Source organism: Eretmochelys imbricata, chromosome 7 (genome assembly GCF_965152235.1).
Source record: "Eretmochelys imbricata isolate rEreImb1 chromosome 7, rEreImb1.hap1, whole genome shotgun sequence".
Taxonomy (NCBI): domain Eukaryota; kingdom Metazoa; phylum Chordata; order Testudines; family Cheloniidae; genus Eretmochelys; species Eretmochelys imbricata.
Window position 1 is genome coordinate 20,786,296 of NC_135578.1, and position 24,546 is coordinate 20,810,841.

Here is a 24,546-nt window from a genome sequence, read left to right on the forward strand (position 1 = left end):
GGCTCCTACAACCAAGGTGGGGGGCAGTTTGAAGTCTCTGGAACAGAATATAGGAGAGAAACCTCCTTAGACAAAGAAGACAAGGGAAGCCAGCATCTTGTACTTTTGTGGAAGGTCCTGGCTGAGGGAAAGATAGCCATAGCTGAGAAGAAGCATGACTGAGGAGAGAAGCCATCTTGAACAAAGCCTGTATCTTGCTAGATTAAGTTTTAGACTTTTAGATGAATATTTGGTTTTATTTTACTTGTAACTCTTTCTATATCCATTCCTTACACTTTAACTCTCTTAACTCCATGTATATTTTCTTAAGAAATTTATTTCATTTTTACCTTAAACCAACTCAGTGCTGTATTTAAAGGGAAGGGTGTATTTACCCCCAGTTAAGTTATTAAGCTGTGATGTGTTTTGTCTCTTTAGAGGAGCAAACAAACCATATTGTTTCTCTGAACTGTCCAGTAAAGAGCTTGAGATTGCAGAGCACGTGGTTTGGGGAAAGTGTGGGACTGGGGTGTGTTGGGGTGACCCTGCTGGTTGTAACCAAGGCTGGTAGAAGCCAGAGAGGGGCTCCTGGGGTCAGAGCTGCTAAACCAGGGCTGGCTGCACAGCACACAGACACTCAGGATGTGACCTGCATGCTGGTAGGCTGGTTGGGAGCTACCAAAGCAAAGCATTGCAAAGCACCCAAGGTTGCAGGGCAGGCAGTGACAAAACCCCTCACTGGTTTGGCTAGCACCCCAAAATGTAAGAGTGTCATCTGAAAATTTTATAAGCATTCTCTCCACTCCATTATCCAAGTCATAAATGAAAATATTGAATAGTGCCAGACTCCGGTACGTCACTAGATACTTCCTCTCAGTTCGACAGTGAACCATTGATAACTACTCTCTTTCAACCAGTTTTGCATGCACCTTATAGTAATTCTATCTAGACCACATTTCCCTAGTTTGTTTATGACACCGTTATGTAGGACTCTGTTAAAAGCCTTAAAAATCAAGATATATCACATCTGCAGCTTTCCCCTTCTCCACTATGCCAGTAACCATGTCAAAGAAGGAAATTAGGTTGGTTTGGCATGAATTATTCTTGACAAATCCACACTGCCTATTCATTATAACCCTGTTATCCTCCAGATGCTTACAAACTGATTGTTTAATTTGTTCCAGCATCTTTCCAGGTATTAAAGTTAGGGTGACTGGTGTATAATTTCCCAGGTCCTCTTTGTTCCTGTTTTTAAAGATAGATATTATGTTTGCCCTTCTCCAGTCCTCTGGGACCTCACTCAGCCTCCACAAGTTCCTGAAGATAATTGCTAATGGTTACAAGATTGCTTCAGCTAGTTCATTAAGTACCTTAGGATGAATTTCATCAGGCCCTGCTGACTTGAATACATCTAATTTATCTAAATATTCTTTAATCTGTTCTGTCCCTATTTTGACTTGCATTCCTTACCCCTTGTTGTTAATATTGATTACCCATTAATTACCCATAACTCACTGAATCTGGGGGCAGGAGGATGAGGGGGAGGAAGGGAAGTTACTCTCCTTTTCCTCACATGCCTGAAAAGTCTGTGCATAATGTGAATATTTTGCTGCACAGTGTTGCAAGGTCCTGTTCTGGGCTTGATTAAATCACAGGATTCTTTGCTGGAATGGAAAATACTCCTAGCCTCCTTAGCCCTTGACACAAAATGTTTGTTTTGCTTCCAGTCTCCCAGCACATACAGTAGATAACACAGAAAACACTCAATATAGTTGGAGTTCACTGCAAAGGGAATGGAGAAGAGAATTAGTGCATAGCGAAACAAAAGCTCACTTGCAACTTTTCCTTCTGCATTGCTTGGTATGTGTTATTTCTCAACCAGAGTAAGGAGGAAATCATGCGATTAATCAGTCCAACACTGGTGTTCAATGCACAGGGCAAAACCCACCTCTGGTGGCCATAAGTGGGTTAATATCCAACTCCATTTCCTTTCATCCCTACCCCATCCTCATTCTGCTCATCAAAGGGGATGACAGCCTTTTCCCTAGACCTATATAGGCACCATCCACACAGGTACACTCACACAGAAGCACATTTACAGAAGCAGTCATTTGTGTCCTGCCTGAAGGTACAGGATCCCACAAGAACACAGATCTCCCTGTGAGGTTGTGAATTTAAATCAAAAGCCGTAAACACAGAGTGCAGACTAATAGTAATTGTCCTGCAGGAGCACTCTGGTATTAATGCTGACAAATGTCCAACACAAGGGACCTAATTTTGTCGTCAGATACCTGGTTGTAATCCTTATTGAAACCAATGAAAGCTGCACCTTTGTATCTGAGGGTAGAACTGGGCTCCTGAGTTACACCCGTGTTTCTAAGGGTATATTTATGCCCAGTATTCTGAAGTCTGTGCTAGAGAATTTAGGCTCAAAAGTTGCATCACTTTCAGAGTGTCATTTTCCATGAGACTTTGCAGGTTACACAATTCCTGCAGATGCTGTACATCTCCATGAAAATGCCAATCTCCTGTGACTCCCTCATGGATCTCAGCAACGGCCAGATCCTACATTCCTTGTGAACCATGAAACTCCCATTCACTTCAAAGGGGATTTGTGGTGTGCATGATTGGATCAACAATCTGCACCCCCTACATGCACATACGTTCACATAACACTCATATGCCCACGCACATATGTACACACACATACACTTCATTAGCACCTTCACTGAATAATTTACAATTCCCAGGGCTCACAGCTCATTCAGCTTGTTTTGTGAAGCTTACAGTAGCTGTCTTTTCTCTACATGCATTTAGGGACTGTTCCTACAGGCTTAATTCACCCAAGTGGGGCCACTTTTATATGAATCAGGGCTGCAGGCTGGGCGCCCACTGGGAACATACTGTAGGTCTCTTGCAGCCGCAGGAGGGGAAGGAAGAATACTCATTCCAAATGCTAATTGCACTTTGTGATTCTTGACTGCAGTTCTTCTGTGCTTGCAAGTTCTCATTTCTTTTTTCCTTTTGCTCCAAACAGACAATTTAATCTGCCTGAGAGAACCTTTTGACAGTGTATCGGTCTGTAACAAGCTCCTGCTGGGAGCAGCTGGACTGGTATGCAAGGATTGGAAAGGCAGACCTTTCCCTTCAGAGAAAGCCAGGAAACAGAAGGTTACTAGCTCAAGACAGGGAGTTCAGGCTGAACCTGGCATGGGTCTACGGAGCAGCGGCGGCATCTCTCCACCCTATCCTCAAATTTGGCCTTCAAACCTTCAAACATTCTGGGCTGTTGCCCACTGCATGAGATGTCATCATGAATGAGTATAACTCTCAGAGCTTGTGCAATTAAATTGCTGCCTGGAATTTGCTGAGCCTACGACCCACCTTCTGTGCATGTAAGGCAGGCCAGAGAATCCACCCAAGAAAGAAAGCTAATGGAGCTGCTTCACCCAGCGAACCATCTTTGGCGCTATAAGAGTAAATGTGTTGATGGGTTAGAGCGGGGGAGGAGGGGGATGGATGACAGGACACACAGGCACCCTTCCCCATCAGTGTACACATAAGGCAGCTATAATTTAGCCCCCAGAGCTCCAGTGCATGAGGAGAGTGGAAGGACAGCTAGAGCTGACCAAACCCAAGGGGAGTGTCTGCATGTGGCTGGGCATAGCTAGACCCCAGCACCCTGAGCACTGACCAGCACTGTAAGGGTATGTCTACACTACGGAATAAGGTCGAATTTATAGAAGTCGGTTTTTTTAGAAATCGGTTTTATATATTCGAGTGTGTGTGTCCCCACAGAAAATGCTCTAAGTGCATTAAGTGCATTAACTCGGCGGAGTGCTTCCACAGTACCGAGGCAAGCGTCGACTTCCGGAGCGTTGCACGGTGGGTAGCTATCCCACAGTTCCCGCAGTCTCCGCTGCCCATTGGAATTCTGGGTTGAGATCCCAATGCCTGATGGGGCTAAAACATTGTCGCGGGTGGTTCTCTGTACATATCGTCAGGCCCCCGTTCCCTCCCTCCCTCCGTGAAAGCAAGGGCAGACAATCATTTCGCGCCTTTTTTCCTGAGTTACCTGTGCAGACGCCATACCACGGCAAGCATGGAGCCCGCTCAGGTAACCGTCACCCTATGTCTCCTGGGTGCTGGCAGACGCGGTACGGCATTGCTACACAGTAGCAGCAACCCCTTGCCTTGTGGCAGCAGACAGTACAGTACGACTGGTAGCCGTCATCGTCATGTCCGAGGTGCTCCTGGCCACGTCGGCTGGGAGCGCCTGGACAGACATGGGCGCAGGGACTAAATTTGGAGTGACTTGACCAGGTCATTCTCTTTAGTCCTGCAGTCAGTCCTATTGAACCGTCTTATGGTGAGCAGGCAGGCGGTATGGATTGCTAGCAGTTGTACTGTACCATCTTCTCCCGGGTAGGCAAGAGATGAGGATGGTTAGCAGTCGTACTGTACCATCTTCTGCCGAGCAGCCATGAGATGTGGATGGCATGCAGTCCTTCTGCACCGTCTGCTGCCAGCCAAAGATGTAAAAGATAGATGGAGTGGATCAAAACAAGAAATAGACCAGATTTGTTCTGTATTCATTTGCTTCCCCCCCGCCCCCGTCTAGGGGGCTCATTCTTCTAGGTCACACTGCAGTCACTCACAGAGAAGGTGCAGCGAGGTAAATCTAGCCATGTATCAATCAGAGGCCAGGCTAACCTCCTTGTTCCAATAAGAACAATAACTTAGGTGCACCATTTCTTATTGGAACCCTCCGTGAAGTCCTGCCTGAAATACTCCTTGATGTAAAGACACCCCCTTTGTTGATTTTAGCTCCCTGAAGCCAACCCTGTAAGCCGTGTCGTCAGTCGCCCCTCCCTCCGTCAGAGCAACGGCAGACAATCGTTCCGTGCCTTTTTTCTGTGCGGACGCCATACCAAGGCAAGCATGGAGGCCGCTCAGCTCACTTTGGCAATTAGGAGCACATTAAACACCACACGCATTATCCAGCAGTATATGCAGCACCAGAACCAGGCAAAGCGATACCGGGCGAGGAGGTGACGTCAGCGTGGTCACGTGAGTGATCAGGACATGGACACAGATTTCTCTGAAAACATGGGCCCTGCCAATGCATGCATCATGGTGCTAATGGGGCAGGTTCATGCTGTGGAACGCCGATTCTGGGCTCAGGAAACAAGCACAGACTGGTGGGACTGCATAGTGTTGCAGGTCTGGGACGATTCCCAGTGGCTGCGAAACTTTCGCATGCGTAAGGGCACTTTCATGGAACTTTGTGACTTGCTTTCCCCTGCCCTGAGGCGCATGAATACCAAGATGAGAGCAGCCCTCACAGTTGAGAAGCGAGTGGCGATAGCCCTGTGGAAGCTTGCAACGCCAGACAGCTACCAGTCAGTTGGGAATCAATTTGGAGTGGGCAAATCTACTGTTGGGGCAGCTGTGATGCAAGTAGCCCACGCAATCAAAGATCTGCTGATATCAAGGGTAGTGACCCTGGGAAATGTGCAGGTCATAGTGGATGACTTTGCTGCAATGGGATTCCCTAACTGTGGTGGGGCCATAGACGGAACCCATATCCCTATCTTGGCACCGGAGCACCAAGCTGCCGAGTACATAAACCACAAGGGGTACTTTTCGGTAGTGCTGCAAGCTCTGGTGGATCACAAGGGATGTTTCACCAACATCAACGTGGGATGGCCGGGAAAGGTGCATGACGCTCGCATCTTCAGGAACTCTGGTCTGTTTCAAAAGCTGCAGGAAGGGACTTTATTCCCAGACCAGAAAATAACTGTTGGGGATCTTGAAATGCCTATATGTATCCTTGGGGACCCAGCCTACCCCTTAATGCCATGGCTCATGAAGCCGTACACAGGCAGCCTGGACAGTAGTCAGGAGCTGTTCAACTACAGGCTGAGCAAGTGCAGAATGGTGGTAGAATGTGCATTTGGACGTTTAAAGGCGCGCTGGCGCAGTTTACTGACTCGCTTAGACCTCAGCGAAACCAATATTCCCACTGTTATTACTGCTTGCTGTGTGCTCCACAATATCTGTGAGAGTAAGGGGGAGACGTTTATGGCGGGGTGGGAGGTTGAGGCAAATCGCCTGGCTGCTGGTTACGCGCAGCCAGACACCAGGGCGGTTAGAAGAGCACAGGAGGGCGCGGTACGCATCAGAGAAGCTTTGAAAACCAGTTTCATGACTGGCCAGGCTACGGTGTGAAAGTTCTGTTTGTTTCTCCTTGATGAAACCCCCCGCCCCTTGGTTCACTCTACTTCCCTGTAAGCTAACCACCCGCCCCTCCTCCCTTCAATCACCGATTGCGGAGGCAATAAAGTCATTGTTGCTTCACATTCATGCATTCTTTATTCATTCATCACACAAATAGGGGGATGACTACCAAGGTAGCCCAGGAGGGGTGGTGGAGGAGGGAAGGAAAATGCCACACAGCACTTTAAGCACAGCACTTTAAAAGTTTACAACTTTAACATTTATTGAATGACAGCCTTCTTTTTTTTGGGCAATCCTCTGTGGTGGAGTGGCTGGTGGGCCGGAGGCCCCCCCACCGCGTTCTTGGGCGTCTGGGTGTGGAGGCTATGGAACTTGGGGAGGAGGGCGGTTGGTTACAGAGGGGCTGCAGTGGCAGTCTGTGCTCCAGCTGCCTTTGCTGCAGCTCAACCATACACTGGAGCATACTGGTTTGGTCCTCCAGCAGCCTCAGCATTGAATCCTGCCTCCTCTCATCACGCTGCCGCCACATTTGAGCTTCAGCCCTCTCTTCAGCCTGCCACTTACTCTCTTCAGCCCGCCACTTACTCTCTTCAGCCCGCCACCTCTCCTCCCGGTCATTTTGTGCTTTCCTGCACTCTGACATTATTTGCCTCCACGGATTCGTCTGTGCTCTGTCAGTGTGGGAGGACAGCATGAGCTCGGAGAACATTTCATCGCGAGTGCGTTTTTTTTTCTTTCTAAGCTTCACTAGCCTCTGGGAAGGAGAAGATCCTGTGATCATTGAAACACATGCAGCTGGTGGAGAAAAAAAAAGGGACAGCGGTATTTAAAAAGACACATTTTATAAAACAGTGGCTACACTCTTTCAGGGTAAACCTTGCTGTTAACATTACATACATAGCACATGTGCTTTCGTTACAAGGTCGCATTTTGCCTCCCCCCACCGCGTGGCTACCCCCTCAACCCTCCCCTCTCAACAGCGGGGAACATTTCTGTTTAGCCACAGGCAAACAGCCCAGCAGGAATGGGCTCCTCTGAGTGTCCCCTGAAGAAAAGCACTCTATTTCAACCAGGTGACCATGAATTATATCTCACTCTCCTGAGGATAACACAGAGAGATAAAAAACGGATGTTGTTTGAATGCCAGCAAACATACACTGCAATGCTTTGTTCTACAATGATTCCCGAGTACATGTTACTGGCCTGGACTGGTAAAGCGTCCTACCATGAAGGATGCAATAAGGCTGCCCTCCCCAGAAACCTTTTGCAAAGGCTTTGGGAGTACATCCAGGAGAACCACGAATGCCAGGGCAAAGTAATCCTTTCACATGCTTGCTTTTAAACCATGTATAATATTTTAAAAGGTACACTCACCAGAGGTCCCTTCTCCGCCTGCTGGGTCCAGGAGGCATCCTTGGGTGGGTTCGGGGGGTACTGGCTCCAGGTCCAGGGTGAGAAACAGTTCCTGGCTGTCGGGAAAACCGGTTTCTCCGCTTGCTTGCTGTGAGCTACCTACAACCTCCTCACCATCATCATCTTCTTCGTCCCCAAAACCTGCTTCCGTATTGCCTCCATCTCCATTGAAGAAGTCAAACAACACGGCTGGGGTAGTGGTGGCTGAACCCCCTAAAATGGCATGCAGCTCATCATAGAAGCGGCATGTTTGGAGCTCTGACCCGGAGCGGCCGTTCGCCTCTCTGGTTTTCTGGTAGGCTTGCGTCAGCTCCTTCAGTTTCACGCAGCACTGCTTCGGGTCCCTGTTGTGGCCTCTGTCCTTCATGCCCTGGGAGATTTTGACAAAGGTTTTGGCATTTCGAAAACTGGAATGGAGTTCTGATAGCACGGATTCCTCTCCCCAAACAGCGATCAGATCCCGTACCTCCCGTTCGGTCCATGCTGGAGCTCTTTTGCCATTCTGGGACTCCATCATGGTCACCTCTGCTGATGAGCTCTGCATGGTCACCTGCAGCTTGCCACGCTGGCCAAACAGGAAATGAAATTCAAAAGTTACCGTCGAATTGTGTCCACAGTACCCCAAATTCGAGCCGGCAAGGCTGATTTAAGCGCTAATCCACTTGTCAGGGGTGGAGTAAGGAAATCGATTTTAAGAGCCCTTTAAGTCGAAATAAAGGGCTTCATCGTGTGGACGGGTGCAGGTTTACATCGATTTAATGCTGCTAAATTCGCCTAAAGTCCTAGTGTAGACCAGGGCTAAGTGTGGTAAGAATTACTTCACTTTCCCCAGCACCTAGAAGTCTTCGCATAGGTACTGCTGCTCCGATAGCAAACTCCAACTCCCGACCAGCCCAGCTCTGCCTCTTATGTGGCATAATTTAGCCCAGTGGTTCTCAAACCATCAGTCATCCTCACCGCCTGGCCTGGGGGTCACAGGATGAACCCAACCGGGGGGAGCCAGTGTGTTTGGGTGCAGATATCTATGGGTCTATGGGAAGGTCTCTCTCTTACAAGATTGTTCAGATTATGAAAGAGCTAGGGAACGTACTTTGAACCTACAGACTCATCTGAATGCAGCCCCCTGTATCGTCCAGTGTTTGAGCTATTTCTGGACTAGCTTATAGACCCTTCCCTACTGCCTATGACAATTTGACCTGTCTTTTAGGGTTTCGAAAAGCTGTGATGTGCCAGCATCTGGGTTTCTTATGTAGGTCTGCCACCTGGCTGTCAGAGGGATTAATCAGCTTATATGCTAGCTTTGACCCTGCTGGAGAGAGAGGCTCCATCTGTCCTTGCTGTGACCTTTAATGACTCGGGCACCAGGCCCAAGTATTTTTGTTCTAGCGTCAAGTGGGTTTATTCGTGGCTGATTAAATAATCAGGCGAAGTGTTGCTGGTTTAAGTAAACATTTTTAGGCCTCTCCTGAATGTGTTCACTGAGTGGATAATAATGATCAGAACACTTTATGCTAATATTGCACCTTTCATCCAATGCCATCAAAATGCTTCACAATCATGGAATTCATTATTAATATCTTTGTTTTTAGAGAAGGGGAAATGAAGGCACATAGAGGTGAAGTGATTCAAGCTAAGGGCTCATGAGTCATTGGCAGAGCAGAGAATAGAACCCAGCACTCCTGACAGCCAGTCCTTGGCTCTAATAACTGGACAACATCACATGCAGAAGCAACAATAGAGCTTCTCAGTCTCAGATGCTGAACTTGGAGCTCCCTGCCTCCCAGGCAATTCCCTTCACTCTCCCCCATCCCTTTTGTTGTCCCACAAAGAGGGACTTTGTCTGTGTTTGGTAGTGGATAAGGTGACTGGAAGTTCTGATATTATTGTGACCGTCCCGATATTAGAGGCTTAGACTCTGGGGGCTGGCCTTTGCTAATCAAAAGAAGATCTAATCAAAACAAGACAGGAAACCACTGCCTTGAATGTAACCTTGTTTACCCTCTAAAAGAACACATCAATGCTCTTCTCATGTTGAAACTATCACCAGATGATCCCCCCAAAATGTCATTTTCCATGAGACCCTGCATAGACGAAGTTGGAGAATTTGTAACTTGCCAGTGTGAGGGGTCTGGGACCAGTCAGGAGACCCTCAGGACAGCAAAGATCAGATACCTCATGAGTTGACACACTGGAGCTGTGACCCTTGTCAGGTTTATAAAATGGTATTGTAAACTGTAGATGGGATATTGGTGCCAATCAGCTGTCATGGAGTTAGAGAAGATGTGCATGGCTTTAAGAAGGTGGCATTAATTTTACTTTGTGGAAGCTCAGCATGATGTTCAAGCATTGTGTGCTTTTGGGTCTAGCTTGTTATATTATCTTGCCAAAAAAAAAAAAAAACTCTGAAGACTTTCTCCTACAAACAAACCCCAGCTAAGATGGTGGTTTGGTATGTTCTCCATGAACATAGCCTCATGAGAGGCAGCAGTGTCTGATGGATGCAGAATTTTGTTTCTTTTGCACTGAAAATTGCCTGTGTGATGTTTTGTCCATAGCTGTGGACACATTTTCACTCGTCAATTAGCCTAAAGCTCTGTCACAGTGCTATCTTTGAAAAAAGATACATTTTTTAAAAGAAAGATTGGGCCTGTCTGACTTCTGTGTGATGGCCAGTGTGGGGGTATTCAGTAAATATCAGAAGCCTAATCTGAAGAGACCATTCTGATTAGTCTCAGATCATCTGGCCAAATTCTTTGCCGCATAGTTGGAAAATTAGAAGGAATCCAAGTCTGAAAAGCACAAAGGACTGCAGGGTTTGTGTGTGTGCTGTAGACCAGTGTTTCTCAACAACCAGTCTGTGGACCGGCACTAGTTCCTGAGATTTTCCTGACATGCTTTAGGGCAGCAACAAGCCGGTCTCTGGTATCAAAAAGGTTGAGAAACACTGCTGGAGACTGTATGGTGGTGCATTAGCACCAAAGGATAAACCATTCAGCATCCTGAAAACCTATCAGATTCATGCATTTTGAGGGAAAGTTGGCAGCAATTCCTTTTTTATGAAACCCAAAGATATTTTATTTTAAATAGGAATGGATATAGAATAATTTGGGTTGAAAAGAATGTCTGGTTTTTGTACTATGTTTGTATAGCATCTGGTCTATGACTCGGAGTTCTAGATGCCACAGTAATACAAATAAATAATAACAACAAAGCGGGTCATCTAGTCTATACCCCTGCTTCATGCACAGCAGGAGTGATTTCTTTATTCCACAGTCCTCTCTACCATATAGGTGTCTCGTCTATCTTTGATCTCCAATTACACAGATTCCACAATCACCCTTGGCAGCTTGCTCCATAGTCTAATTGTCCTAACAGAAAGGTTTAACATTTAACCCATATTATCTTGCTACAGTTTAAGCTGATTTTGTCTTGTTCTCTCCTAATAGGCTAACAAGTATAATAGATCCCACACTTCTTTTGCTCTTTTCAGCAATAATAGAAGGTTTTATATACTGTTTCCAACTTGCAAAATAATGGACTAACTAGGTAATAAATCAAGATTTAATTAAAAGATTAATATTTATTTTATTTAATTAAATTATTTAATTTGAGTAAAATATTAATATTAATGCTCTGTAAAGGTTGGGAAATCAAACACCAATGAATCAGGAAATTCTAAAGGGAAGGTGCCAAATTCTGCTCTCAATCACTGCTGTGTAAATCTGGAGTAACTCCATTGGCTTCAACAAATGGGTGGATTTATAGTGAAGGCATGGCAGCTGGTAGATCTGGATTATATCCCTGGCTGTGGTACAGAGTAACAGAGCCTTATGTCAGGAAGTTACTCATTCAACAAGCCTTTGCTTAGTCATCATTAGCTGTGACTTGTTTGTTAGTTTAATTCTCTAAGTCAATGCAGGGCACTCGGAAACCTATTTAAGCAAGTCCACAAAAGGGTGTTGCATCAATATAATTAAATCAACTTAGAGAAATGAGTTCATTAAATCAGTGCAATTTCTGTGTGTAGATTTGGTCTTGGTGAAAATGAAAATGAGGCCCAACGGCTCAGATCTCGTGGAAAGGACTCTTTGCAGTTCCCCGCATACAGTTTCTTCCAATGTCTTCCTTTGGGACAGCAGGTTTGCTCCCTCTCCCACAAGGTAAGAAGCAAGGGCATCAGCCCCCAGAATGTGTTCAATCTCCAAGATCTTGGGGAATCCGGCCAAGACCAAGACTATCCATAATAAGGGGCCTCTTAGTGGTGCTTCTTCTATGGTGCCTCTTAGTCCCCACTGGTTGCCCCTAGTTTCCTTGCCAGAATGGTTCTGGTGGAACCCTGTGATATGATTCCCCCCAGCTGTTTGCTGCCCCATACAAGAGTGGGGGAGGGTTCTGCAGCATAGAGGGGACATTTGTTAGATATTAGGCCTCAGGATGCTCATTCCCTCAAAAGAATCAAGTGTGATGATATGCAGATGACTTTTTTAAACAATAATTTAAAATCCCACTGAAATAGGACTTTAATAAATTTGGGAATGTGGACAGCTAACAAGTCTGCATCAATCCAACTTCAGACACAATTGAGATCAGAATCTGGACTCCTATTGCCAGTGTTCATCAGTTTCCATTGCCAATCTATTTCCACACTGATCCTGAAGCCAGAAAGCCTGCCATGTCTTAAATCAATCAGATGAAATGTAAAGCAGAGAGATTGGAATTTGTTTTAATCTCTAGAAAAAATGCAATCAGTTGACATGACTACTGGCCTCATGACATTTCCTGTTGCTGCTATTCTTTATAGCAAGATGCAAACTAGCTGACACTGCTGTCCCCAGATTTAATATCAATAGCTACTGGAAAGCAGAGATAGACCCTGGGATCTGAACATCCCTGAAATTTGAACCTGGCTCTGAACTTTCTGGCCATCGTAGGTGGAGTGGCATGCTGCAATGTGGGACAATATACAACAAAGTCCCAAAATGAGGGACAAAAAAGAATTATTCATGCAGGAATCATAAAATGCTGTGGGATTCCTTCCTCTTCAGTAAAGAGTTCCTTCTACAACATCAGCACAGTGAGTCTTATTTTTGATGTAAATACTCAGCAATAAATAGGAGAGCACATCAGATTTGCCTGGAAGGTAGTAACTTTGTGACTAAAATGAGCATCATCCCCTGAAATGTAAAACAGCTGAGAAGTAGGTTTTGCAGCTCAGGCCCATCTCTGCAATGGGGGGAGACAGTGTTGATTAGGGCAGACGAATGGATCTCTGTGAACAGATTTCTTAGCAAGCTTCAGTCTTGCAGGGGCTATGAGTGATGTGCTGAGCAAAGCAGGATTACGATGTGCTATCAGTTTAGGTGGGGTGGTGGTACTTTAATTGAACTATGGTAGTAAATAAGCCAATAATGCTTTAAATCAGTGGTTTTCAACCTTTTTTCATTTGCAGACCCCTAAAAAATTTTGACTGGAGATGCAGAACCCTTTGGAAATATTAGACTGTCTGAGGGCTCCCAGGGGTCCACAGACCACAGTTGAAAAGCCACTGCTTTAAACTATAATGCCACTGATAATTGCCATCTTTGTACTAACAAAACAGGTACTAGATGCATCCACAGACTTTACTAGCCTCTTATAGGTCACATTAGAGAAGACATTGGTTATGAATTATTAAAATAAATAGTCTAGAGCTTATTTCAAGATCATATAATTGAATAACTGAATTGTGGGTTCTGAAATCCAGATCTGAATCCAAATCTCAGCTACCCTAGGGACTTGTGTTTGTTTGGGCCCATTTCAGAGTTAGTACTTAGCCAGGATTATTAGATCTGAGGCCAAACTTTCCCAGAGATTGGATATGTTTGAATCCAGGGTTATGGTTTGGCCCACTGGAGCAATATCCTTAAATCATGAAGCCTGGATATAAATCTCCACAAGGTGTGGGGGTGAGGATGGACCCAAAGTTCCATTTTGGGTCATCTCTTATCATACCCAGGGAAATTGCATAAAAAAAAGTAATTCCCCTAATTATGCACTTAATCCTCAACCCAGCTCTGGTTGCTTTGTGCTGTAAAGAGTAAAGCACCCAAATAACTGCTACAAAGCAACAGCTGAGAACTTCTAGGAGAGAGCCATGCATTCCCCACCTCCTCCACACAAGCAGAAGGTTGGGAAGGGGGCAAGTTAAGGTAGGAGTGGCAGGCAGGACAGAATGCATTGCACTCTGTCTGTTCCTCAGCCAGCAGAGCAGTCTCTAGGAGATCACTGCAATCACCCACTAGAACTAAAGCAGCCCTTAGGGGAACTGGAAAGGTGTCTTACAGCCAACCTCCTCGCTGGCTCTCTTGAGCTGTGCGGAGTGAAAACTCAGTGCAGCTGAGGATCTGTTCTATGTCTATTGTATGAACCTTCTCTGCCTCAAATAATTTTCTCATCACTATCTAATGACCTTATTCAACCTCAGTTCATTGGTAGAGAAATGGTTTTCCCATGGAATCTCACACCCAAATTGTATTGTTGCAGGTCTCTGCGTACTTGCATTGAAATCATTTTTCCATGTAAACTGACATTACAATCCCATTGTCACTTGGCCCGGAAGGTTTGCACTGAAATAATTTCTCTATATCTCATATATTAATGCCATTGGTCCCCACAGATTGCACGGGAACAGTTTCCCCATGTGCAATCTTACTTTTTAATGCCATTGTCTTTACAGACTAGCATTGAAATGGTTTTCCCATATAATTTCACACTCAAATATAGCATCATTGCAGGTCCCCGCAGACTTGCATTAAAATAGCTTTCCCATTATAATAACACTACATAGGTGACATTTTTGTTGTTGCTGCTGTATAAATGTCAGAGGCAATTTACACATTTTTTAGTGCATCGAAGGTCCCAGGCATGGCAAGAGACTGTGTCATTTTGACAAGCACCAATAGTTAAAATACTGACCCTCCGAAAATAGTGCCAAGCCCCACTTATTATAAACCTTCGCTAAAGCAGCATGGCTGCAACAGCTCCACTAACAATGCAGAGGTGTCAGGCAGTATCTCTCATCTTTATGTTCTCATCTTTACTACTCTGATTTCCACCCACTTCTGGTCTCTCTCCTTCTCTCCCCTACTCTGACATGTGTTCTCCCTCTCTCTGCGCAGTCTTTGTTCTCTCTGTTTCTTCAAAGCCTCTCTTCCTCAGTAATTTCTTGTTCTACACTCAGCTACTAAAATGCTATTCTAAAGGCTTAATACAGCATCTACCAGTTCATTTTCCCATGTTGCTTCTTGCCCTCCAAAAGAAAAGTTGAGATTAGCAGGCTAAACCACAGTGCAACCAACCCCAAGCGGCCAAAATTCTAGAGTCAGACCTCAAAAATTCGTGAAATTGGTTTAAAAATCATGAAACTGTAAATAAAAACAAACAATATGTGAGTTCTTCTGGGTTTGATGCCATTGAGGAGTAATGTTTTCTAGCTTTTCTCTGCAATCAAAGGGTTAGAAACTTTTCTTAAATGAAAGATGAGATTCTTACAAAATAACATGATTCCAGGAGCTGGGGCTTTAAGAAAGACACCAAATATCATGAGACTCATAGTAAAACTGCAAGAACTGACCAGACTGAAATGATAACTCATTCAGATTGCCCCTCCTCCTCATTCCCTGTTGTGTTGCCTCATTTCAACTCTTCTAAATGAACAAAATGCAAGTGCTGGATAGCTTTCTCTCATTTCCTCCCCATGAACCTCAAGAGGATTTTGCTAGCTCTTAGTTTGCCACTTCTCTTCAGAGACGCTATAGAAATATAGAATTCACTTGTGCTTCCCATAGAACGTAGCCCCAAATAACGTGAGGGGAGGAACAATGGAATGGGCTTGTCTGTGGCTGGAAAGCTGGGTAACCTTTAGTCAGTGTGATAAGTCTGATAAAACCTACATTTCCTCCCTACAATCAGCACTCAGCACCCCTGTGTCAAGGTGAATAAAACATCTGACTATATCACCCAGAACATATTTTGTCATGATACAATGGCCTTTTCCTCAGAGAGTTGTAAGGGGAAAGGTTCCTGCTGAGGCCCACTGCAGCTGGTAGCTGCTCATACATTTTGTACTACATGAAGCACACAAGGGACCAAAGCCACAAAGCTCAGAGGCAGATCAAGATTTTGAATCCAGGGTTTTTTTCAATCCATTATAGTGAGAGGTCCAAGAGGTGAAGTTTGGATCTGTATTTGAACATTCCCAAATTCCAGTGAGGTTCTTGTTTGGGGTTATAGTTAGTAACTGTATTATTATTTGTGTTGTAATGACCATCAGCATGGGTCACCAGCAGGATTCTAACCTACGACGATAAGATCCACATTGCAGACCTCTGCCACTTGAAACTACAGGAGTAACTCTATTAGCCAGTAACAATAGTAGGCTGTTATCCATTAGAGGACTAGCAATAAGAGAGGGCAGTGACACATAATTTTCCCAGATGTTACAATAGTAGCCAAAGCACTCCGCTCAGAAGCACGGTCTCATTGTGCTGAGCACTGTATAAGCACTTAGTAAGGCAAAGGCCATTGTATCATGACAAAATATGTTCTGGGTGATATAGTCAGATGTTTTATTCACCTTGACACAGGGTGCTGAGTGCTGATTGTAGGGATGAAATGCAGGTTTTATCAGACTTATCACAATGAAGAGGCAACAAACAATGATTACAAACAATAGGAGAAGGAAGAGGGTAATGGTTAGGACTGGCTGGAAAACAATAATTCTGTTTCATGAAAATCTTCTTGTCAGGATGGTTGAGCACTGGAAATAAATTGCCCAGGGAGGTTGTGGAATCTCCATCACTGGAGATTTTTAAGAGCAGGTTAGACAAACACCTGTCAGGGATGGTCTAGATAATAATTAGTCCTTCCATGAGATCAGAGGTTCTCAACCAGGGGTACATGCAATGTTCCCTCTAATTTTTGACCGTCTGTGTGCGCAAAAAATTTCTTCTGTGCAAATTGCTGTGCTTCTGTGCAAATTTTTGTGCGCACGGTGTTTCGCCGTGTGTGCAGGGTTTAGGATCTGTGTGCACGCATACGCACACAGCTTAGAGGGAACAGTGGGTACATGTATCCCTGTGGGTATATCAACTCATCTAGATATTTGCCTAGTTTTACAACAGGCTACATAAAAAGCACTAGCTAAGTCAGTACAAACTAAAATTTCATACAGACAATGACTTGTTTATATTGCTCTACGTACTATACACTGAAATGTAAGTACATTTACATTCCAATTGATTTATTTTATAATTATATGGTAAATATGAGAAAGTAAACAATTTTTTCAGAAAGTGTGCAGTGACATGTTTGTATTTTTATGTCTGATTTTGTAAGCAAGTAGTTTTGAAGTGAGGTGAAACTTGAGATACACGAGACAAATCAGACTCCTGAAAAGGGTACAGTAGTCTGGAAAGGTTGAGAGTCAGTGGACTAGATCAGTGGTTTTCAAACTGTGGGTCGCGACCCAATACTGGGTCACGGAATATCAGGCACTGGGTTGCAGCTGCTCTGATTAGCACTGCTGACCAGGCTGTTAAAAGTCCCGTCAGCGATGCTGCCCGGCTAAGGCAGGCTAGTCCCTAACTCTTCTAACACTGTGCTGCGCCCTGGAAACAGCCAGCAGCAGGTTTGGCTTCTATGCGGGGAGGCCATGGGGCTCCATGCACTGCCCCCACCCCAAACACCGTCTCTGCACTCCCATTGGCCAGTTCCCAGCCAATGGGAGCTGCGGGGGGGCGTGCCTGCGAGTGAGAGCCGCGTGAAGCCACTTGTGTGCCTCTGCCTAGGAGCTGGACCTGCTGCTGACCACTTCTGGGGTGCAGCATGGCCCTCAGTACCAGGACAGGCAGGAAGCCCGACTGGGAGCCATGCGAGGTAAGTCTGCACCCCAACCCCATGCCCCAAAACCCCTGCCCCAGCCCTGAGCCCCCCCAACCCACAGCCCCTTCCTGGCCCCCAAACCCCTCATCCCCAGCCCAGAGCCCTGACCCCCTCCTGTACCTCAACCCCCTGCCCCAGCCCTGAGGCCCCCCAAACCCGGACCCCCCTCTGCACCCCAAATCTCTCATTCCTGGCCCCAGCCCAGAGCCTGCACCCCCAGCCCAGAGCCCTCACCCCCTCCTGCACCCCAACCCCCTGCCCCAGCCCAGAGTCCCCTCCCACACCCTGAACCGCTCATTCCTGGCCCCACCCCTCGGCCCTCACCCCCACTCCCCAACCCTCTGCCCCAGCCCTGAGCCCCTCCAACACCCCAAGCCCCCCATCCCCAGCTCCGTTGGGTTGGTGGGCATCAACAATTTTCTTCAACTGGGTCACCAGAAAAAAACTTTGAAAACCACTGGACTAGATGATCTCACAAGGTCCCTTCCAGTCCTACGATCCTATAAAGGTTTCAACATTCATTCTGGTTCCAATGTGGAATAAAACCAAGACTTTTTCACAATGTTCATGAAAAAAAGAGAAAGCAAGAGAATATCCAATGGCCTGGGGACTAGGGCACTCACCTGTCATGGAGAGGACCCGCATTCAAATCCTTGCTCCAAATCAGGCAAAGCACTTCTTTAACAAAACTTTGGTTGGGCAGGTCTTGGAGAGACTATCTGGTCACCGAGAGAGAGAAACCCACCCCAGAATAGCCAACAGGCCAGTGATTAGGGCCCATGGTCAGCTCTAAGTCCCTGATCTGAGTCAGGCCCAGCGGGGACTTGAACTTGGGTCCCCCACAGCCCCGCCTAGTCTCTAGCCACCAGGCTATCCTGGGGTAGGGCCATCTCTTTACCAGAAATTCCATCCTGCACCTGAAAAAAGCTCTCCCAACAAACTGGCATTTTCCATTGAAAAAATGTTTCACCAAAAAGTCTGCAGCCAGCTCCAGTAACGATAAGATCAGGTAGTTACACAAGTTAGCTATTGTACAGTTTAATGATTCTGAATAATGTCAACTATCCATAACGGCTGCTCTACCTAGCCATCTTTTGTCGGCTGATTTCTTGTGGGCATCGCAGCAGAAGTGGGTCTTGAGGCTGGGCTTTGATAAGATTGAAGCTTCGTTCAAGTTCTACTATCAAGGCAAATGAGGTAGTATATTTGCAGGTAGAGGCATTCTTAAGAATAATTCCAAAATTCTCCAAATCTAATAACAGAGTTTTAAGCCATCACTGCACACGCAGCCTGTGCTGTGTGTATCAGATGCTCCCCAGGATCTGGCCCATCATTTTTGCACGCACTCAATCTGTCCTTTAGCACAAAGTGTACCTTAGGCAGTTCTTATGTTCCATGGAATTACAACTGTGTTCTTTAATCTAAATGTACACATGAATAGCCAGTCACTTCATTAAGATCAAAGCTGTGATAACGACCTCCCAAGGAATTCATACTGATCACATACTTAACGGGGAGAAAATATTAAAGATTAAATTATGCACATATTAGCTAATGATCTCTTAAGTTATTCTATGAGGATCCCTTGGTAATTAGAATTAACAGGAGAAGCAGAGCATGAGAAAGGAAATCTCTCAATGTCCCCTGCATGCCGAGCATTTAGAAACCCCAGATTCAAGCTATATTTTAACTTGGGGGATACTTAAATGGGCACTATCAACAAAAAACTCATAACACTATAGACTACTCAAACTGAATTTTCAAAATCTAAAGTATTAATATGCTGGTGGTTCCCTTATTTCATTAGGCTGAGACTATCAACCTAGACTGGTTAAGTTTCACTTGTATTTATAGAAAGTTTGGTCCAAATTCTCAGAGACAAATACATAAGGGCACCATGCATACTTTTGCACATGCCTAACTGAGATGTGAATATCCCAGATGTACATGTATTTACAACCTGATTAGTGCACTTTAACCAGGTACGCACTTATTGGAAAATGTAGGCCTCCGGAGTCAGTTTCACTTTCTGGTTTTCATGCAATAGCACAAATCTTTGATTTGGATTCACACCACCTCACTGCCCCCTAAAACTGCCCCTCCGTTTTATCCTTGACATTTTAAAAACATTCACAAATGCTTTTCTTTTCATAGTAGGTTTTGTAAAACACTTTTGTTAAAGAGACTAAACCTTGGGCCCAAACTCTAGCTGGTAGCATGTTCCTTTAATCCTGGACAACACATGACATTGTGAACACACAAGGATCAAGTGAAAACAGAAATGAATACAACTTGATGCATTACAGCACAGGATCAGTGACTAATTCCAGCTTCTGTAGGCGATGGCTCTGGGATGCTGTCGGAAAACATCAATGTGACAAGCAATATGTTGAGCGTGAATCACAATTTCAGGGTTGTTTGTGGTCATGGAACAAAGGGAAGATACAAAATGTCGCACAGGGTGGATTCTAGGCCTGACTCTAGATAATAAACAATCTTTTTCATAAAAGCAAACAAGAAGCTGATTATCTGCCTTTAGAACTGGAGCATCTGAGCCTGTAACATCTGTGGCACCTAACGGATGAAAGCTGAGTCCATCAGACAGAGGAAATGGGCAACATCTGTGAGTCTGTGCCTGTTAAGAGCTTGAAAATCATTTTCTGTCCCACTTTAAAGGTGGCTTAATAATAAGAATTTTACTAAAAAGAAAAGGAGTACTTGTGGCACCTTAGAGACTAACAAATTTATTTGAGCATAAGCTTTCGTGAGCTACAGCTTCGTGAGCTGTAGCTCACGAAAGCTTATGCTCAAATAAATTTGTTAGTCTCTAAGGTGCCACAAGTACTCCTTTTCTTTTTGCGAATACAGACTAACACGGCTGCTGCTCTGAAAAGAATTTTACTGTTAATGCATTATAGAAATTGAAGGTGAGAGATCTGTTAGATTATCTAGCCCATCCCCATGCTTCTGCATGAAAGGTTTTGTTTAAATATTAAACAGCAAAGTTTTCCTGATGTCAAACTAATATGGAAACTGGTTTATAAATACAGTCCTGTACATCAGCAGCTAGCAGGGACCATATTATTGCTTCTAATTAACCAAATAGACCAGGAGTTGGTAAACACTAGGTGGGGCTTACGAAAGATGTTGAAAAAAAAGAGAGAAAATAAAGATGATGGAGAGCTGGTACATGAGACAAGCGTATATTTACAGTGGGGCAGTCTAATAAACATCCACATACTGGGGCCTGTTGTAATAATTGGGGCATAGCAGGTCTAATTTAATTGATGGAAAGTGGTTAAGGTTCACAAATTTTCACATGATTTGTTATATAAAACTGTTTAAGAAAACATGTGAGAAGGAGACAGAAAGACGGAATTCATTTAAACAGAAAGGGTTTACTGATATCATTCAAGGACTGTGTTAAGATTATGAGTGGTAAACAAGAGGAATAGAGGATTGAAAATTAATGAACCAATATTGGTGTGTTAGAAATTAAGCCTAATTGGTGGATGAAATGAGGGAATGAATTATCCCACCCATTGCCTGTTTGGGACCCTTAAAAAGAGACTTTGGGGGACAATAAAAGAAGAACCTTTATTTTACCATCACTGCAGCTGCATTGGAAGGATTGTTGCCGTGACACCAGATCTTGAAATTCCATTGAGCACACTCGACCATCATTGCTGCACCAGTAAGGACTCAAACCTGGTACATGTAGGATGACCAGATGTCCCGATTTTTGGGTCTTTTTCTTATATGGGCTCCTATTACTCCCCACCCCTTTCGCAATGTTTCACATTTGCTGTCTGGTCACGCTAGATACATGTGAGATTGTACTCTATCTTCCCCTCCCTTATGTGCTCCTTTCTGCTCCTATCTTCTTCCTGTCCTCTCTCCTGGCTTTTCCGCTGATCCTGAAATCAATTGTACTGCATGGCATCTAACGTAGCAGGATCTGACAACCCCTCACTGGTCTGGATTGCTCCCCAGAATGTGACAGCATGACAATACAGTCTTTAATTATATAATCACTTACTATTTTTTCCACAGGACTCCAGCCTGTTAGAAGTGGAAATGGGTGGGAATAAGCAGGGAGGCGCAGGGAAACAAGACAATGATGAAAAGGAATCCAAAGAAATGTGGCAGGAAGAGGTGGGGACACAGGGAAAGACATGAAGAATGGATGGGTCACAGGGAAGGATGTGAGGACAGAAGGGCCCTGATCTGCCCAACCCATCAAACCACACAGCAACTACTCAAATTCTTATTTGTAAAAGAAGAAGAAATGTGCCAAACTAGCAGTCGTTCAGTTGACACTGAACTACTGTTTTCCCCAGAGCAATATATCACTGCATAGCTGGGCTCTGGAAGGGGCAGAGCACAAGGCCAAAAAGGAAAGGGAAAAGAGAAGGAACACGAACCTATGGGCATGTCTACACTGCAGCTGGCAGTGAGCCTCCAAGCCCGGTTAACACTGGCATTAATGGGACTCAAGCTAGCATGCTAAGGATAGCAGTATGGACGTTGTGGCCCATCTGAATCTCTAGGATTGAAAGCCTGAGCTCTAACCCAAGCTGCAATGTACATGTTGCTATTTGCAGTGTCCTAGCTTGAGTCTGTCTACCTGGGCTGGGACGCTGCAGTATAGACATACCCCATGACACTTGGAAAGTCTGCATCTGCAAGTGGAAGTCACCCGCACATGCAGCAGCCCTGCCTTACACAAGCCTCATTAACATGGATATTAGAGGAATCAACATGGGTAGGAGACTACTGATCCCTATTCATTCTACAAAGCCACCTTGACACTCTGTCCTCTCACTTAAAAAGGTACTACATCGGCCACAGTGGCTTTCCAGATCATGCACCCATCCCATTATAATGAACAACCTAAACTAGTCATGGATAGAAAAAAATATATATCGGCATGCAGATGAGGCTGTCTTGTTTTGCTTTTGAGGCTCACACTTTTAAAACTGCAAGCACAAAAATGTGCATGCAATGCAAGTTAATGCGTAATCTGCATGGGCACTTGCCATGGATGCGAGTGATTACCCAACTGGTACGTGCAATTGCAGTCATTCAGTGTATATATTTTTTAAATCTTTTCATATTTCAGAATTTTTTAAAATATCCAAAACAGGTTTGAAAAGGGCCCTCAGACTAAAGTACTGAAATCTTTACCCAGTTCTGCTTCTTTACAAAGTTATAAAACATTTGCTTTATAGTGTAACTGAGAACTTTATTTAAAACCCTCCACTAATTAAGATGACAATTTATTATGTGCTGGATGACATGTATTTTCTTTTAGCTGTTTTGAATTTGCCACCTTGCAATTTAATTGAATGTCCCTTTGTTCTTGCAGCATGGGACAGGAAAAATAGAAGATCCTAATATGCCTTCTCTATAATATTCATTACCATAGAAAATCTTCAAATTCTGTCATAAAAACAGCCATAACGGGTGAGACCAAAGGTCCATCTAGCCTAGTATCCTGTCTTCCAACAGTGGCCAATGCCAGGTGCTTCAGAGACAATGAACAGAACGGGAAATCACCAAGTGATCCATCCCCGGTCACCCATTCCCATGTCCAGAAGAGGTGGATGCATTGAACTAAAGGGAAAGGGAATTGAGACGACAGGGGAAAAAGGCAAAATTCATCAGTCTTTCTGTCTCAATATTGGATTGGGTGTCAGGAACTTCTATGTTTTAATTCTGGCCATCTGACACCCATTGTGTGTGCACCACTCTTCTCTAATACCCTGGAATGTTATACCTGCGGAAGTATTCATCATTTCCCACTCACACAGAGTAACGGTTTGTGTTTTTGGAACTGCAGATCATGAATTCCAGCTGTGTCTGTGTGTGGGAGGCCACGGAACATTACACAAGCCATTATAGTACAGTGTATCACAAGTTGCCGCAGCAGTTGTCAGGGTACTGTTTAAACCCTATCCTCTCTAACTGCCTCCTGTAGGCATATTCACCCATATGCCATGGAATCAAGAATAATCCAGTCCCATGGCTGTAGCTGAACATTACACAGCTGACATAGCCCCAGTCTTTACCTGATGGCTGCCCCATTCAGTTATATAGCTGATCCACAGGAACAGAGAAGCAGATATACATAAGGGGCTCTCTTCTGCTCCTATTAAAATCAGTAGCAAAACTCACTGATATCAGTGGGAGCACAATTTAGACCTCACTTTCGAACTTTGTGCAACATTGCCATCTAGTGAATGAAGTATTGGAAACCCAGGCCATGCTTTCTCAATACATTCTTCCATGCACATTGTGCTATGTAGGTAGGATGAAGACCTGCAACTGAACATGCCTTTGCTTCTTATTTACAGCTTGCATTTCATATCACACAGGAATTCCCTGCCATTCATCCTCTATTATTCTCATCCATCCATAAAGCCATCTTCAAAAAGGTTTTGTTTATTTCTGCCTGGAAACGAGCCCGCGCAGGACTCTTCAGAGCAACAGCTCAGAACCAAAATATTCTAAACATTTAAACACTTTCTGTCCCACAAAGGGGTTTTCCAACCACCATGACCAAGGCTTTTTGGTGGGTGTTATGTACACCATATTTGTAATTGGTTGGATGATGACTAAATTATGGCTATATAGATCAATGGGGCTTAGACATAATAATACAAGTAATAATCAGTCCGCTTTTGTGTCGTGGCATTTCAGGTGAGGACCTCGAGGTGTTTCGCAAACATTGAGCCAGGCTCCCAACCTCAGGGGGAGCTCGGGAAGTATTCGCGCCACTTTACAGGTAGTGAAACTGAGACTTCTGGGTCCTACTCCTGGCTCTCCCGCTCGTTTGTTGTGTGGCCTTTGACAAGACAACGAGGCCCAATTTCTTTAAAACTCTGATTTTGGCTGCCCAGCTTGAGAAACCTGAGGTGCTGAGGTCTCACAACTCCAACTAGAGACAGCTGCGGCAGTTGCGCTCTGTCTGAAGGAGACAGACCCAAACAG

At 44.8% G+C, this 24,546-nt stretch overlaps 1 protein-coding gene across 1 annotated transcript in view; it reads right to left on the bottom strand.

Annotated features, from left to right (window-relative positions):
• Positions 1–6,468: 6,468 nt before the first annotated feature.
• The window catches only part of LOC144267781 (uncharacterized), a 29,568-nt gene continuing 11,490 nt past the window's right edge, over positions 6,469–24,546 (bottom strand). The window contains exons 3-5 of the mRNA XM_077822062.1: positions 8,099–8,197; positions 7,594–8,002; positions 6,469–7,014 (exon numbers count right to left, since the gene is read on the bottom strand). Coding sequence (XP_077678188.1) covers positions 6,473–7,014; positions 7,594–8,002; positions 8,099–8,176 — 1,029 coding nt within the window. The 5' untranslated portion in view covers positions 8,177–8,197 and the 3' untranslated portion in view covers positions 6,469–6,472. The remainder of the gene's footprint in view (positions 7,015–7,593; positions 8,003–8,098; positions 8,198–24,546) is intronic.